Below are 16512 nucleotides of genomic sequence, written 5' to 3' on the forward strand. Positions count from 1 at the left end.
GGAATTTGAACCCTACTGTGAGTCCCAAGTCTCTACAAAGAACCACAGTTAAGTCCTCAATAAACGTTTAACAATGACAAGCGAATATTCCAAATGACAGTTAAAAGAAGGCCACTTAAAACATCTGTCATCTCAACAGAATGACCACAGTAATCAAAATAACAGGTTTAGTGGGTGTGACTTCTAAGCCGTGATAAAATATCTATTCTAAAGAGAACACAGATTTTAGATGACAAGCACATTGTTTAGTAGGCCCACCCTTATTTGGGGGCATCCGAAATCACAACTGTGTTCTCCAAACCAGAAACAACAAAACTCATGGATGGCCTATGGAGGTGCCCTGTCCAATGCAGTACTAGCCACATATAACCTTGTAAATTTCAACTAATGAAAATAAAATAAAATTTAAAATTCTGTTCCTCCGTCACTCTAGCCACATCTGGAAGAGTTCCGCAGCCCCAGGTGCTTCGAGGCTAACCCTCCTGGACATTACAAAATCGAGTATGTCCCTCAAACAGAAAATTCTACTGCAACTTCACTCTGGTCTAGAACAAATTTATTTATTTTTAAAAGATTTTATTTATTTTATTTGACAGACAGAGATTACAAGAAGGCAGAGAGGCAGGCAGAGAGAGGAGGAAGCAGGCTCCCTGCTGAGCAGAGAGGATGCGGGGCTCAACCCCAGGACCCTGGAATCAAGACCTGAGCCGAAGGCAGACACTTTTTAACCCACTGAGCCACCCAGGCGCCCCTGGTCTAGAACAAATTTAAAACACAAACTCTTTTCACCAGTTTGTTAACTTGAACTTTTCACTTTGTAACACATTAAGGATACATGACCCCACAGAAAAAACAGAGTTGGCGGTATGTATCTCTCATTTTAAGGGTGTCTATCTGCCTCCAACTTCCACAGTTGGGATTTAGCCATGATTGAGACTTTTGTTCTGTGACACTAAGACTCTCCTAGACGATAGGCACCCATAAACCAAACAGTGAGTGTGGATCAGGACCCTTCTGCAGTTAACTCAAATACCTGCCTTCTTCCATACTTAATACAACACTGCAAATTACAGAATTCTGCCCTGCCGTGCGTAAACTACGGAATTGGTGCTTGCACTTACTAAACACGGGTGAGTGTGCAGGTCAGAGGCGGCAGGATGAGTAAACACCGTCAAGGCAGGCAATCGCAGGGGTGGGTGTCAGGAAGGGCACCGTGTGACCATGCTGAGATGCTCTCAGCCATGCAGAAAGGTACCCCCGTGATTCTGAAGGAACCAACACACACCAGGAAGTCCGCGGGCTGGGGGCTACCTGCACACTGGGGCGCCCAGCCTGGATCCCCCCTGGAAAGGTCCACAGCCACCTGTGGTCCCAGGGGAAGGGGCCGGCCCTTTGACACGGAAACACTTCCAGGGGTGGACACACCGGAGGGGGGTGGGGGGAGGACAGCGGGGATCCCGAGTGCCTGCAGAGGCAGGAGCCACGACAGGACGCGACCCCGGGACCCGGCAGCCCCTCCCTAGCCCCCGCCCCGCGCGGCCCCGGCCGGGCGGGTTACATAACCCTGCCCGGCGTCCCTCCGCGCCAGGCGAGCGGGGCAGGCGGCGCGGACGGCCCCCGCGGTCCTGGGGCCGCTCCTCCCCCACCCAGCCAGGGGCCCGAGTCCGGCCGGGACAGCGGCCCCCGCGTCCGCCGGGCGCGCGCCGGGCCCCCAGGCTTTCGGCTTCCGGCCCCGGCGCTCACACCACCCCAGAAACCAGCACACAGACACCATAACAAAGGCGGCGACGCGGCGGCAACCCCGGGGTGGGAGCACCGGGGGAGCGCGGCGGGGCTGGCAGCCGGCCCGCTCGCCCGGCGGAGGGCACGGCAGCCCGTCCCGGCCGGCGCAGCCCGGGGACGGGCGGTCGGCAGGAGGCGGGGGGCGCTTTGAGGTGCTACTCACTCTCGTCAGGCAACTGGTCGAGCTCCGCCATCTTGAACGAGCCGCGCCGCTTTTTCAAAGGCTGCCCGCCGCGGTGCATTGTGGGGCGGAGACTGTCTTTGCGAGGGAGGTTCGAATGCGGAGCTCGCTGCCCGCGGCGCCGCGCCGCTGCCGCCGCGGCGGGCTGAGGCGGCCGGGCTCCGCCCGCAGCCGCCGGGGAGGGGGTGCGGCCCGGAGGGCCTGGGGCCGCGCCCCGCGCCCTGGCCCCCGCCCCCCCCCACGCGCCCCGGCCGGCCGCCGGCCAGAGGGAGGCGGAGGAGGCCGCGCCTCCAGGCCCCGCGCCGGAGCGCGCGGAGAGAGCCCGAGGCCCGCCCGGCAGTCCGGGGCTCGCCGCCCGCGCTGCGGCTGCGGCGGGGAGGAGATGAGTGGGTGGCGAGGACGCGGGGGCGCGGCGGGTGGAGGCGCGGCGGGCGGGCGGCACCTGTGGGCCCGGCCGGCGCTTTTCCGGCGCGTCCAGCCCTCCCCGCCGCGGGGAGCCTGCGGGAGGGCCCCGGTCGGGTCACCCGCCTTGGGCCAGTCGGCCGGCCGCCAGGCAGCCGCTGTGCTTGCCGCAGGACCTCGCGGCGGGCGGGGAGGGCACTGCCGGCCCGGCGCCCGGAGTCAGCGGCGGGGCGGCGAGACCCCTGCCCCAGGCAGCCCGGGAGCACCGATGCCAGCTCGTCCCGCTGCGGGAGAGATGGCACCGTCCGTGATAAAGCCACCGTAGCTTGTCAACAGTTCGTGTAACAGACGCTAGTGAGCCCTGAGCCTTCCCCTCCGGGAATTCAGGGGGGTCGCGGGGAGAGTGAGGCCAGGACAAGGCAACACAGGTGAATTCCGGGGACTAAAGAGCGGTCGCGGCCAGGCTCAGCGCTGGGGCTTGCTGAGCGCACTGGAGCCATGGAGCAACCGGGTTCTGTTTTGTACTGTTACTCAGAACCGGGTTCTGAGTAAGAGGGCAGCCGGCTTGCATCTGTGCCCTAACGAAAATGTGGGCGGTGGATTGCGGTGCCCCGAGAGGACGGTCCTGGAGACACGTATGGTTGCTGGCGGAGAAGTTCCTTGGGGTGGGCAGGCGAAAGAAGAGGAGTCACGTCTGCACCTGCCCAGGTCTGGTTGAATGCAGGTTTGCTTCTCCTCCTTTAAAAAAAAGGATTTTAGAGAGAGCGCACCAACGGGAGGGGCAGAGGGAGAGAATCTCAAGCAGACTCTGCGCTGAGTGAAAAGGCCGATGTAGGACTGGTTGCGGGGCTCGATCTCACCACCGGGAGATGCACCACCTGAGCCCCAAACAGGAGAGAGTCGGGTTTCGCTTAACTTACCGGGCCACCCAAGGCACCTCGCAGGGTTATTCCTTAAATCTCTGCGCTTCACATTCTCATAGTAAGTACGAAGAATCACAGCGGATTTTGAGGATTCTATAAATTGGTAGATGGACAGGCCTCATACTAGTTTTGCGCATACGATTTGGCTCAAACATCCGCTATTTGCTTCCACCACTTTGCAATGGGGTGGGGGGTGGGGGGTCTCACTGTTGCCGACAGCTGCCAGCTTCTGCCTGGGAAACTGAGGCCACTTCTGAGGTAGGAAGGGGAGCGGTGTGGTGAAAAGTTCAATTTTACAAAGTAACCTCTACTTCACTAATTTAACCCCTCCGGTGCCATCTAGACACATTCTGATCTACCTTCCAAGAGGCCAAAAACAATTCAACCCTGTTGTCAGCAGGTGGGAGTAAGTCCTACCAATTTTGAGAGAAGTTCTAGAAAAGGTCCACTCAGAGAATGGAAAAATAGAGGGCTGAGGTAAGTCAAGTGTGGCAAAGTAGCCCATGGTCAAGTTATCATTAGACCAAAGCAAACCATCTTGTGTCCTAATGCAGATTTCACATGTAACAGCAGGTGTGCTGTTTAAGTAATTTTAGGCTCTTTTTCTGATAATCTGTATTTTATGTTTTGTTGCTTTTTAAACTTTATTATTATTTTTTAAAATTCCAGTATAGTTAGCACAGTGTAATATTAGGCATACAACTGAGTGATTCAACACTTCCATCCATCACCTGGTGCTCATCACAGACAGGTGCACTCTTTAATGCCCATCATCTGTTTCCCTCATCCCCCACTCACCACCTCTGTAGTGACTGTCAGTGTGTTCTCTGGAGTTCAGAATCTGTTTCTTTTTCTTTTCTTTTCTCTTTTCTTTTTTTTTTTTAAGATTTTATTTATTTATTTGACAGAGAGAGAGATCACAAGTACGCAGAGAGGCAGGCAGAGAGAGGGGGAAGCAGGTTCCCTGTTGAGCAGAGAACCCGATTTGGGGCTCAATCCCAGGACCCTGAGATCATGACCTGAGCTGAAGGCAGAGGCTTAACTCACTGAGCCACCCAGAATCACTGAGCACCCCTCAGAATCTATTTCTTGGTTTGTCTTTTTTTCTCCTTTGTTTGTTTTCTTTTTCTTTCTTTCTTTTTTAAGATTTTATTTATTTGTTTGACAGAGACACAGCAAGAGAGGGAACACAAGCAGGGGAAGTAGGAGAAGGAGAAGCAGGCTTCCCACCGAGCAGGGAGCCCGATGAGGGGGGCTCGATCCCAGGACCCTGGGATCATGACCTGAGTCGAAAGCAGACACTTAACCGACTGAGTCACCCAGGCGCCTCTTATTTGTTTCTTAAAGTCCACATACGAGTGAAAGCATATAGTATTTGTCTTTCTCTGACTGACCTATTTCACTTAGCATAATATGCCCTAGGTCCATCTGTGTTGTTGCAAATGGCAAGATTTCATTCTTTTTTATGACTGAATAATAATACGCCATATATATATATATATATATATATATATATATATATATCACACATGGGAATGGATATATTGTATGGGTTGCTTCCATACTTTGGCTATTGTAGATGCTGCTGTAAACCTTGGGGGTGTATGTGTTCCTTTGAATTAGTGCTCTTGTATTCTTTGGGTAAATACCCAGGAATGCGATTACTGGGTGGTAGGCTAGTTCTATTTTAACTTTTTTTTTTTTTTTCTATTTTAACTTTTTGAGGAACCTCCATACTCTCTTCCACAGTGGCTGCACCAGCTTGCATTCCCACCAGCCATGCACAACAGTTCCCCTTTCTCCACATCCTGGCCAATACCTGTTGTTTCTTGTCTTGTTGATTTTAGCCATTCTGACAGGCATGAGGTGATCGATCGATCATTGTGGTTTTGATCTGTGTTTCCCAGATGATGAGTGATGCTGAGCATCTTTTCATGTGTCTGTGGGCCATCTGGGTGTCTTCCTTGGAGAAATGTCTGTTCGTGTCTTCTGCCCATTTTAATAGGATTACTTTGGGGTGTTGCGTTGTGTGAGTTCTTTATATATTTTGGATACTAACCCTTTATTCTCTATTATTTGCAAATACCTTCTCCCATTCAGTAGCTTGTCTTTTAGTTTTGTTGATCATTTCCTTTCCCTGCAGAAGCTTTTTATTTTGATGAAGCCCCAGTAGTTTATTTTGCTTTTATTTTCCTTGCCTCTGGAGACATATGTAGAAGAAAATTGCTATGGCTGATGTCAGAGACATTACTCCCTGTGTTCTCTTCTAGCAGGTTTATGGTTTCAGGTCTCACAATTAGGTCTTGAATCCATTTTGAGTCTTTTTTTGTGTATGGTATAGGAAAGTGGTCTAGATTCCTTCTTCTGCATGTAGCTGCCCAGTTTTCCCAGCACCATTTACTGAAGAGATTGTCTTTTCCCCATCGGATATTTTTTCCTGCTTTGTCGAAGATTAGTTGACCATAGAGTTGTGGGTCCATCCCTGGGTTTTCTGTTCTGTTGCACTGATCTCTGTGTCTGTTTTTGTGCCCATACCATACTGTCTAGATCACTAACAGCTCTGTGATAAAACATGAAGTCCAGAATCGTGATGCCTCCAGCTTTGCTTTTCCAAGATTGCTTCACTCTTTGGGGTCTTTCGTAGTTCCACACAAATTTTAGGATTGTTTGTCCTAGTTCTATGAAAAATACTGTTGGTATTTTGATAAGGATTGCAGTAAATGTGTAGATTGCCTTGGGTAGTAGAGACATTTTCCATAGTATTTGTTCTTTTAGTCCATGAACATGGAGTATCTTTTTTTGTGTCCTCTTCAGTGTCTTTCTTCAGTGTTCTATAGTTTTCAGAGTACAGGGCTTTCACCTCTTTGGTTAGGTTTACTCCTAGGTACCTTATTATTTTTGCTGCAATTGTAAATGGGATTGTTTTCTTCCTTTCTCTTTCTGCTGCTTCTTTATTAGTGTCCAGAAATGCAACAGATTTTTGCACATTGATTTTATATCCTGTGACTTTACTGAATTTATCAACTGAAGCAGTTTTTGGGTAGCATCTTTCAAGTTTTCTAATAGATTATTGATAATCTGCATTTTATTTTATTTTTTTAATCTTTAAAGATTTTATTTATTTGACAGAGAGAGATCACGAGTAGGCAAAGAGGGGGAAACAGGCTTCTGCTGAGCAGAGAGCCTGATGGGGGTGCTTGGTCCCAGGACCCTAACATCATGACCTGGGCCAAAGGCAGAGGCTTAACCCACAGCTCCACCCAGGTGCCCTGATAATCTGCATTTTATTTTATTTTATTTTAAAGATTTTATTTATTTATTTGCCAGAGAGAGCGAGCGAGCACAGGCAGGCCGAGTGGCAGCAGAGGCAGAGGGAAAAGCAGGCTCCCCGCCGAGCAAGGAGCCCGATGTGGGGCTCCATCCTAGGACGCTGGGATCGTGACCTGAGCCGAAGGCAGCAGCTTAACCAACCGAGCCACCCAGGCGTCCCGATAATCTGCATTTTAAACTAAAACCCTAAATGAGTCTACTCACAGTCTGAAGCCTGAAGCTGTCTCCCAGCCCCATAGCTACCATGTATTAGCTGTGAGACTGCAAGCAAGCCACTAAACTATCTTCATTGAGCTTCTTTATTGGATATTTATGAGAGAGAGTTTAAGTCATTGGTTACTCGATTCTCCCAATAACCTGAAAACTTGTTCAAGGACAACAACGACCAGGTGAGGGAATCAGAAACCTGAGCCCCTCTCCCTGCCTCATTTCTGCCTCTGTGGTGTGACAGTAACACATCCATCACCAGACCCTTAAATTGTGTATTCCAATTTAAAATGACATATAAGAGGGGCACCTGGGTGACTCAGTTGATTAAGCATCTGCTCTTGTTTCCGCTCAGGTCATAATCTGTGTTGTGAGAGCGAGCCCTGGGTTGGGCTCCATGCTGAGCATGGAGCCTGCTTGAGATGCACGCTCTCTCTTTGTCCATGCCCCTCTCCCACTCTCCTATTCCCTTTCTTTCAAAAAAAAAAAAAAAAAAAAGAGGGAGGGGGGAGGGAAATTCTCAAATATGCTGCAACATGGATGAACTTTGAAGACATTCTGCTGAATAAATAAGCCAGTCGCAAACAGACAAATGCTGTACAGATTTCACTTACATGAGGTACGTAGAGTAGTCTCATTGATAGGGAGAGAAAATAGAACAGGGTTCCCAGGGGTCGTTAGTGTGTGGTGGGTGCTGAGTTTCCGTTTGGAATGATGAAAGGGTTCTGGAGATGGATGGCAGTCGTGGCCGCAGGGCAGTGTGAACATACATAATGCCACCAAACCCCACTCTTAAAACTGGTTAAAACAGGGACACCTGCTGGCTCAGTCAGTGGAACGTGCAACTCGTCGTCTCAGGGTTGTAAGTTCAAGCCCCACGTTCAGTGTTGAGATGACTCAAATTCTTTTTAAATGGCTAAAATGGTAAATCGTATATTATATATATCCTACCACAGTAAAAAAAAAATGTCATGTTGCACCAACAGTACACACAGTATGATTCCACTTACACATATATATGTGTAAACTAAAATCCGGAACAAAACCTACCCAACAGTAGCTATCCCTGGGTAGTGTCAGTTTTAGTTTCTTTATATCTGCATTTATCACTTTTCTACAGTAAAATTTTTATATTTTTTAAAGATTTATTTATTTTTAAAAAGATTTTATTTATTTGACACAGAGATCACAAGTAGGCAGAGAGGCAGGCAGAGAGAGCGGGGAAGCAGGCTCCCCTCAGAGCAGAGAACCTGGTGCAGGGGTCGATCCCAGGACCCTGAGATCATGACCTGAGCCAAAGGCAGAGGCTTAACCCACCGAACCACCCAGACTCTCCAAGATTTATTTATTTTGGAGAGCACAGAGGAGAGGGGCAGATGGAGAATGAGTGAGAGAGGATCCCAAGCAGACTCCCCACTGAGCGTGGAGCCCAAAGCAGGGCTCGATCCCACACGCCTGAGATCACAACCTGAGCCGAAACCAAGAGTCGGATGCCCAACCCACTGCACCACCCAGGCACCCCTAAAATTTTTATTTTATAGTAAAAGCAGCTATTTTTTAAAAAACTATGTCCATATAACAATATTCTTCAGAAAGGAAGTACTAATACTTACTACAACATAGATGAACCTTAAAATCATGCTGAGTGAAAGAAGCCAGTCACGAGAGACCACATATTGTATAATTCCTTTTATAGGAAATGTCCAGAATAAGCAAGTAGAGACAGAAAGTAGATCATGGGTTGGCTGGGGTCTGGGGCGGGTGTGTGGGATTGCTAAGGGGTATAAGGTTTCTTTTGGGAGTGATGAAAATGTTCTAAAATTGACTGACTGTAGTGATGTTTGCACAGCTCTACTAAAAACCATTGAATAGAAAATTTCATAATAGGTGACACGTGTGGTATATGAATTATATCTCAATAAAGCTGTTAGAAGAAAGACCGTATTTTCAGACTTTTGGGGCTTTGTCTCAATTGGAAACTTTTGTTGTTGTTTTTTGAGATTTGATTTATTTATTTGATAGAAAGCACAAACGGGGCTGGCAGGCAGAGGGAGAGGGAGAAGTTGGCTCCCTGCTGCTGAGCAGGGAGCCCGATGCAGAAATCGATCCCAGGACCCTAGGATTATGACCTGAGCGGAAGGCAGACGCCTAACGGACTGAGCCACCCAGCTGCTCCCATTGAAAACCTTTGGGAGTCACTTTTTACAGAATGCTTTTCTAAGCCACTTAATGAAAATGCAAAGCCAAAGACCTCCGCTGGGCGATTTTCAAGGATAACAGCAAACCAAAGACCAAAGGAAAGACAAAACAATATCCAAGTGCTTTCCTTCCCATTCTGTCTTTTCGTCAAGCATGCTACTATTTACTATTTTGCAAACTATACTGGAAAGAGAAGCCACCTCTCCTGCTGGAACCAAGTGACTACAGGAAGATGCAAATTGAATTCTTGGGAGGTCCTGTTTCTTTAGAATGACCCCTTGGAGGGTCATCAAATACCTGTTTCTCCTGAGACCCAGGTCAGGTATCCTTTGGTTCAAACAAAATGAAACAAAGCAGAAGGCATCATTAAACCAATTTCAGGGGGCTCCAGTGAGACGTAAACCCTGGGCTCACATCCCAGCATGTGAAACCAGCTCCCTGCCCCCTTCCTGTCTCCCCTTTCCCTGGGTTGTACCCAGAAGGAACTAAACATTGCCTATTGTACTTCTGATACAACTGAGGCACGAGTTCTAAAGACTATGCTTAGCAGAATTCACTGGTGTCCTGCAGATGACTCAGGGAGGCCTCTGTTCTTCGGTCTGTGGAATGAACGGAGCCAGAACTGAGGAAGAACAACACTTCCTTGAAGAATAGTAGCAACGTCTTTCACCAGATACCTTGTGTAACGAACTGTGAAAAAGTTATGATAGGTTATCCTATGGGAGGGAAAGTAGAAAGACGTATCCCCGCCCCCCACACACATGAACAGTCACAGTTCAGAATTTCCCACCTGAACTGGGGGACACCGATGAGGGGAGCCCAGGAGACCCGTCTACCCAAGGAGGAGCTCCTCTGTCAGCAGAGCCTCCCAGATGGAAGGAGTGGACAGCTCCATAGAGTGACTTTGGGATTCTCACCCAGAAAAACTGCCCCTTCGGGACCCATATGCATCCACAGGATGTAAGGAAACACTTGATCAGTGAAGAAACCAAACAAGACAACTCGAGTAGATACTTGGTTTCTGGTGAGCTTACCTTTTCCAGAATGCGTCAGGACTCTGCTTTGCTCGTGCATACCCCTGTTCACTCGAGTGAATATGGACTGTGCCCGTTAGTCACTGTACCCCGGGTAGAGCCTTGCTCTCCAGTTAGCAGGTGAGTCAGACAGTCCTCGGTTTATTGATACAGTAAAATGAGGATTTCTTCCTGGGTTTTTGGCAATTCAGCACTGAGGGCTTTTGGTAGGTATTTCTAGTGGAATTAAGTAAAACCATGTTGTAATACATTTGATTACCCTCTTAGGAGAACCTTATTCTCTCCGTGCAGGCTCAGGGCCAGGGCTTCTCCAGCAGAACAGCCGGATTCCTGACCACAAGCAGGAAGCTGGAATGGCCATTCTCTTGGTTAAAGGGAGCCATGGGTCAGCTCAGGTGCCCGATGAGCGGAGGGCACACTGGGGGGCCTGGTTCCCTGGGGGCCATTGGTGTAACTGACTATCACAGTGCCTTGGACAGGTAAGTGACTTTACCTCTCCAGGCCTCAATCCCTTGTGTTAAATGACAGTTACATTGTAACCTACTTGATCAGATTGTAACGCACGTGGAGAGAAATAGCCAGTCCAGAGCAAAGCTGGCCGAATGGTCTTAAAATGAGCTCCTTAGTCTTTTTGTTAGTTTGTTTTAATTTTTTTTTAAGATTTTTTATTTATTTGACAGAGACACAGCGAGAGAGGGAACACAAGCAGGGGGAATGGAAGAGGGAGAAGCAGGCTCTCCGCCGAGCAGGGAGCCCAACGTGGGGCTTGATCCCAGGACCCTGGGATCATGACCTGAGCCGAAGGCAGACACTTAAAGACTGCGCCACCCAGGTGCCCCAGTTTGTTTTAATTTTAAAGATTTATTTATTGGGCCGCCTGGGGGCTCAGTTAGTTAAGCATCTGCCTTCAGCTCAGATGTTCCTGGAATCCTGGGATTGAGCCCTGCATCGGGCTCCCTGCTCAGCGGGGAGTCACCTTCTCCCTCTCCCTCTACCTGCTGCTCCTCTGGATCTCTCTGTCTCTCAAACAAATAACATCTCTTTTTAAAAAAATAAATAAATAATAAAGATTTATTTATGTATTAGCACACACAAGGGACGGGCAGAGGGGGAGAGAATCTGAAGGAGACTCCACACTGAGCATGGAGCCCAGCGTGGGGCTTGATTTCAGGTACCTGAGATCATGACTACAGCTGAAATCAGACACAGTCAACTGAGCCACCCCCATGCCCCAAAGGTGGTGGATTTTTAAAAAATGTCTTCCAAAAGAGCAAGATGCAGAATTTATACTTACAGTAGGGTTACACCCAAAACATGTTATATAGAAAACAGACCAGAAAGAAATGTACCAAAATGTTAATAGCAGCTTCCTTTAGTTATTTGGTCATTATTTCGTAATTATTGGTTATTTTTTTTTCCTTTTTTCTGGCCCATTCACTTTTAAGCCTTAGAGGGCCTGTATGCCTGTGGTAGTGGTTATTTTGCACGTGTGTAATGATGAGTAGTTACTACTTACAGAATGACCACTACCTACTAGTCTCTAGTTAATACTACCTGCACTTTTCTCCCTTATTCTCACAACCTGCTGAGAGAAGCACCATGATTATCCCTCATTTTACTAACGTTGCAGGTGTTTAGGGAACTTTCCAGAATCACACAGCCAATAAGCTGGTGTCCCTGCTCCAGAATGATGGTGACAGGCCCAGTCCGTCCACAGGAGGAGCACCAAGCTTCACAAAGTCTCCCTCAACAAAACTTCTACATGGTGCCCGTTCATTCGTTTAAAAATATAGAAACCGCTAATATTGAAAAGAGTGGCACAAGGATATTGTTAGTTACTCCCACCTTCTTCATACAGTTCTCTGTTTGAATGGAATATGTTGCCTTTTTCAAATTAAAAATAATCACACATCAAATTTGACTGCTTTGATAGTGCACTTGTCTCCAGATCATGATAGGAATTACTTGGACTGTAACAACTGCCAGGGATCCACGACTGAGAACTCATGTCATCGAGCCTCTGTGTGTGTTCTCTGCTCTTGTGAATCCTCTGTACCTGTCAACACCGGGCTCCTCCGGTCCATAGTCCTTTCCAGAATCACTCCAGCGAGTCTGCCAATGTCCCTTCCTCTGCATCCCCAAAACACACTAGCCTCGATCCAACAGTTTGCTGTCGATCATATATTGTCCCTGGTTGAGTCCACCCATATTTATTTATCTAAGACATTTATTTTAGAGGGCGAGAGAGCAGGGAGGAGAGAGAGAGCAAGGGGAGAGTGAGAATCCCGTGCAGACTCCCCACCAGCAGGGAGCCAGATGGGCTCAATCTCACCACCCCAAGATTGTGACCTGAGCCGAAACCCAAGTGCTGGGTGCTCAACCCTCTGGGCCCCCCAGGTGCCTCAACTAATATTTACTACGTGCATCTTACGTGCAGGATGGAGTGCTTTCCAGGGGCTTCTTGAGAGGAGAGTCTGCCCATTGGTTGCTGGTGTTCTTGGAATCGCGGTATCCCTGGCATGAGCAAATAACCAACCCTTGGTGTGTTCCCTGCCCCTACCCCCACCGGTCCTGGAACTTGTTCTTTCTCCTACGACCTCAGCTCTTGGGTTCTAAACCTCCCCCTGGGTCTGTGTCCAGCAGCCATGCTGCGACTCCGTCGATCACCAGCGCTTTTATGTCCTCAAGGTTATTTACTGCCTCCTCTAGCTTCTTGTGTAGGATTCTAGTTCCTCTTCTAAAGCATAATTTCCTCCCAAACTGTGTTTATGGATTTTTGTCTATATTTAGCTTTTGGCTTTTTTTTTTTTAAGATTTTATTTTTTTAAGATTTTATTTATTTGAGAGAGTGAGCACAAGCAGGGGGAGAGGGAGAAGCAGACTTCCCGCCGAGCAGGGAGCCCGACTCAGGCCTTGATCCTGGGACCCTGGGATCATGACCTGAGCCAAAGGCAGACCCACAGGGGCACCTCTAAAGATTTTATTTTTAGGTAATCTCTACACCCAACATGGGGCTTGAACTCACAACCCTGAGATTGAGAGTCCTGTGTTCTACTGACTGAGCCAGGTGGGGCCCTTAGCTCTTGGCTTTCTATTCCCCTCTCCCCATCGGTTTTCCTCTTGCTCCTCACCTGCTGCTTTCCTCTGGGGGAACACACACGAACTCTGTCTGTCTCTTTCTCCTCACCCCTATCTCACACAGACACACACTCTCACAAAATTTTTCTTCCAACAGAGTAAATTTTTCCCTAAAGTCCTTTATATAGAGAGAGCTCTTAACTGGCCCTGCTACACCTTCCTAAGTAACAGAATAACCTCACTCAAATGACTTTGAACAATAAAGAAATGGCGTGTCTTCAGGCTGGGGGTCGTGCATTTTGGGCAAGTTACCAGGAACCTGGGTCCCTCCCCTCTCTTCAGCCTGCCTTCCTCAGCAGTTACCAGGAACCTGGGTCCCTCCCCTCTCTTCAGCCTGCCTTCCTCAGCGTGGCAGCTTATCCTGGAGAAGGAGCAAGCTCTCCTCACAGTGACTGATGGTGACCTCGTCTACGCATCCAGACATCAGAATGTCCAGGGGAGGGAGCCACCCTCTTCCACCTCACCTCGGTGAGGACGTCTTTTCTGAAAGACAATGGCAGACTTCCCCTCAAGCCTCATGGGCCAGGACTGGGTCACATGCTGAGTCCTAACCTGTGTGCCAGCAGAGGAATGGGATCGCCACAGGGGGATGTGCCCCGGGCATAGGGATTTTAAAAATTCCTAATGTGTAGAGGGGTGGGGAAGGAGTGAATAGCAGGGGCGGGGAATGGGGCTGGGGAGGTGGGGAATGACTGTTGGACTGGCAGAAAAGAAAAGAAAAAAAAAAAAAAATCACCTCCCTGAAAGCAAAGTCTGTCCATTCATTCTTTCATTGATTCATTCCTCGTTCAGCAAGCATTTATTGCGTTCTCACAATGTTCAGGAGATGAGAATTAAAGGGCACTATCAGGGAATGAAGAAAACCTATAGGTCACGTAAAATAGAAGCAGTACACTCCTCTGGGCAGACCCAATCTCAAGTCGTGGTGCTTGATTAGGGAAGAGCAGGCTGGATTTCAGCCCTGGCTGGGCATCCTTGTGGAGTGTACAGACTCATTAACTGTACACGGCGGACTAAAGAATACAAACAGAACATGGTCCCTGCCTGCTAGGATCTCCGTCTAAAAGAAACACACAGGAAAGCTTTGGAGAGTCTGTCAAGTTGATCTGAGGTGGCCAAAGTCAGCAGAGGGCATCTAAAAGTTCTACCATTAGAATAAATTGTTCACAGCTTTACAGGAGACAAATGCTTTTTATTTGGCCTAAGTAGCAGAGCAAAGGTATGTGCATATTCTTACAGAATGCCATCCGGCTAGCACTAACTCGTGATAAAGTTACTTCAGACCTTTTTTCTTTTAGACACACACACACACACACATTTTCACAGCATTGTGTTACTTTCTTTCCTCTGCTAGGAGAGTCCCCTTCGCGTGTGCATTTTTAGCCAAGGAGAACCGGCTGTGCTGTACACCCCGAGCCAATGAGCCCAGGCACGGGCCTCTACTGCATGAGCTCTCCGCCAATGAAAATCCTGCCTTCTCCTTGGCTGGATGGGTTCTGGAAAGAGGTTCACCGCTCTGTGCTTTCTCTTTCTGCATCTATTTTGTTTCTGGCAAGTGGTTCTGACCCACAATGGCCGGCGTTGGAAGGAGAGGGGCTGGCCCTGGGTCAAAGGGGAAGTATCCTGTTGGATTGCAACAGAGACTGAAGGGGCCCTTGAGGTAGCCCTCTGGGAAGGGAAGATAGTCAGGGGCTGTAAGGACTGCTTCAGACTCGGTGAAGGAGATCAGAAACGTTGCCGCAGTCCAAGGAGCTGGCAGAAAGGAGCTGTTTACAGCACACCCGTGGCCACAGGGGATGTGGAGAGAAAGGCCCGGCAATCACAGGTTGCTGACGCTGGGAGCACAAGTGGGGACCTCCACTAAGAGGGAGCACTCCCGGAAATGAGTTGTCAGACACTCTTCTTTCTAGGAGTGCTAAACAGGATATGCATGATCTTTTGCTAGCTGATCTTTTCAGACTTAGCAAGAGTAAGTGTGCTAGTTAACAAGAGTCTGAAGAAAGAGAAGGAGGAGGAGTAAAAGAAGGGCAGAGAAGGTAAGTTTTGACAGGGATTGAGAGCTGGTGAGGAAATCTGAAAAAGCAGGTCAGCCTCCCAGGCTGGAGCTCGAGCAGCAAATTTTGGCTCAGGACGTTACAGCCAAATTTGTTACCAACCAGCTGAGTGACCTTAGGAGGTAGGAAAACCAGGACCATTCAAGCAGTCCTAGTTTGACAAGTGCTCAAGGCACGCTGTGAAAGGGGTGTTTGTACAGGCTGGGAGGCGGGGCTAGATCTGGGGTCCTTCAACCTTTGGGGTCAGGTGACCCCGGAGAACCCAAAGAAAGGTAAAGACCCTTCTTTTGCTCTAAAAAACTCACATGTCCGTTGGTTATTTACGGCAGCACAATAAATCACCCCCAAGAACTTATATATTCTATAGGTGCTACATGTATTAATTTTCTGTAAGATATATTTTATGTATTGTACACACTGTAGTTTATCTCACTGTTTCTGTGGGTCAGGGATTCAGAAGCCATTTAGCTGGGTGCTTCTGGCCCATGATTCTGGGTGATTCAAGGAAAAGGAAGTCATGAACCTGACCAGGGATGCAGTGGCTTTCAATGGGGGTGGCAGGGGGGTGAAGGGGATATTTGGGATTTTCACCAAGGGGTGGGTGTGTGTACTCTTGGCATCAGTGAGTGGAGGCCAGGAGCCCCATAAAACCCCCTGCAGTGTCCAGGAGAGCCACCCTCTGTCCCTTAGAAAAATTATCCAGCTCCAAATGTTTGTAGTGCCAAGGTTGAGAACCCCGACCCATAGGCCCGACTGGGTCAGGCAGATCTCCTGGTTTGCTCATGCGGCTGCTGAGGCTGCCGAGGCTGCCGGTGTCTTCACAACCTGGCAGCTGGCTTCCACAGAGTGAACTAAGACAGAGGCCAGGGAGGCAACCACACTGCCTTTTAGGCCCGATTTTTCTAGAACCCATTCATGGAATACCATCTACATCGCAGGGAACACAAATTAGCTCTTACTGTTTGAGGGGAAAATCACCAATGAATTTGTGTGCACATTTTAAAACCAACACACTCACAACAGAAGTTTCCATGTCGAAGTTGAGATGGCCCAGATCCCGCGGGCTGTCTGCGGAGGAATTTGTGTGTTAAATACCCTGAGGTCCCCTCCAGCTCCAACAACAGATGTGCTCTCACAACCTGTGATCAGAAAATCCACAAGGACAGGTAACACTACCAGATCCAAGCCCTGAGGGCATTCCTCCAGCCCTGGCTTGGCCTGGCCTCCATGCCCCTGCTCTCCCCGCCCCTCCCCGCTGTCTG

The 16512-nt window shown here is 48.8% G+C and overlaps 1 protein-coding gene across 2 annotated transcripts in view; it reads right to left on the minus strand.

Annotated features, from left to right (window-relative positions):
• The window catches only part of LIN9 (lin-9 DREAM MuvB core complex component), a 69248-nt gene extending 67170 nt beyond the window's left edge, over window positions 1-2078 (minus strand). Inside the window, exon 1 of one of the 2 annotated variants that reach the window (XM_032838750.1) lies at window positions 1946-2078. In XM_032838750.1, coding sequence (XP_032694641.1) covers window positions 1946-2024 — 79 coding nt within the window. In that variant the 5' untranslated portion in view covers window positions 2025-2078. The remainder of the gene's footprint in view (window positions 1-1945) is intronic. The other variant, XM_032838751.1, reaches the window with a different exon arrangement.
• Window positions 2079-16512: the final 14434 nt, after the last annotated feature.

Source organism: Lontra canadensis, unplaced genomic scaffold (assembly GCF_010015895.1).
Source record: "Lontra canadensis isolate GAN:19392208 unplaced genomic scaffold, GSC_riverotter_1.0 scaffold106, whole genome shotgun sequence".
NCBI classification, from domain to species: domain Eukaryota; kingdom Metazoa; phylum Chordata; class Mammalia; order Carnivora; family Mustelidae; genus Lontra; species Lontra canadensis.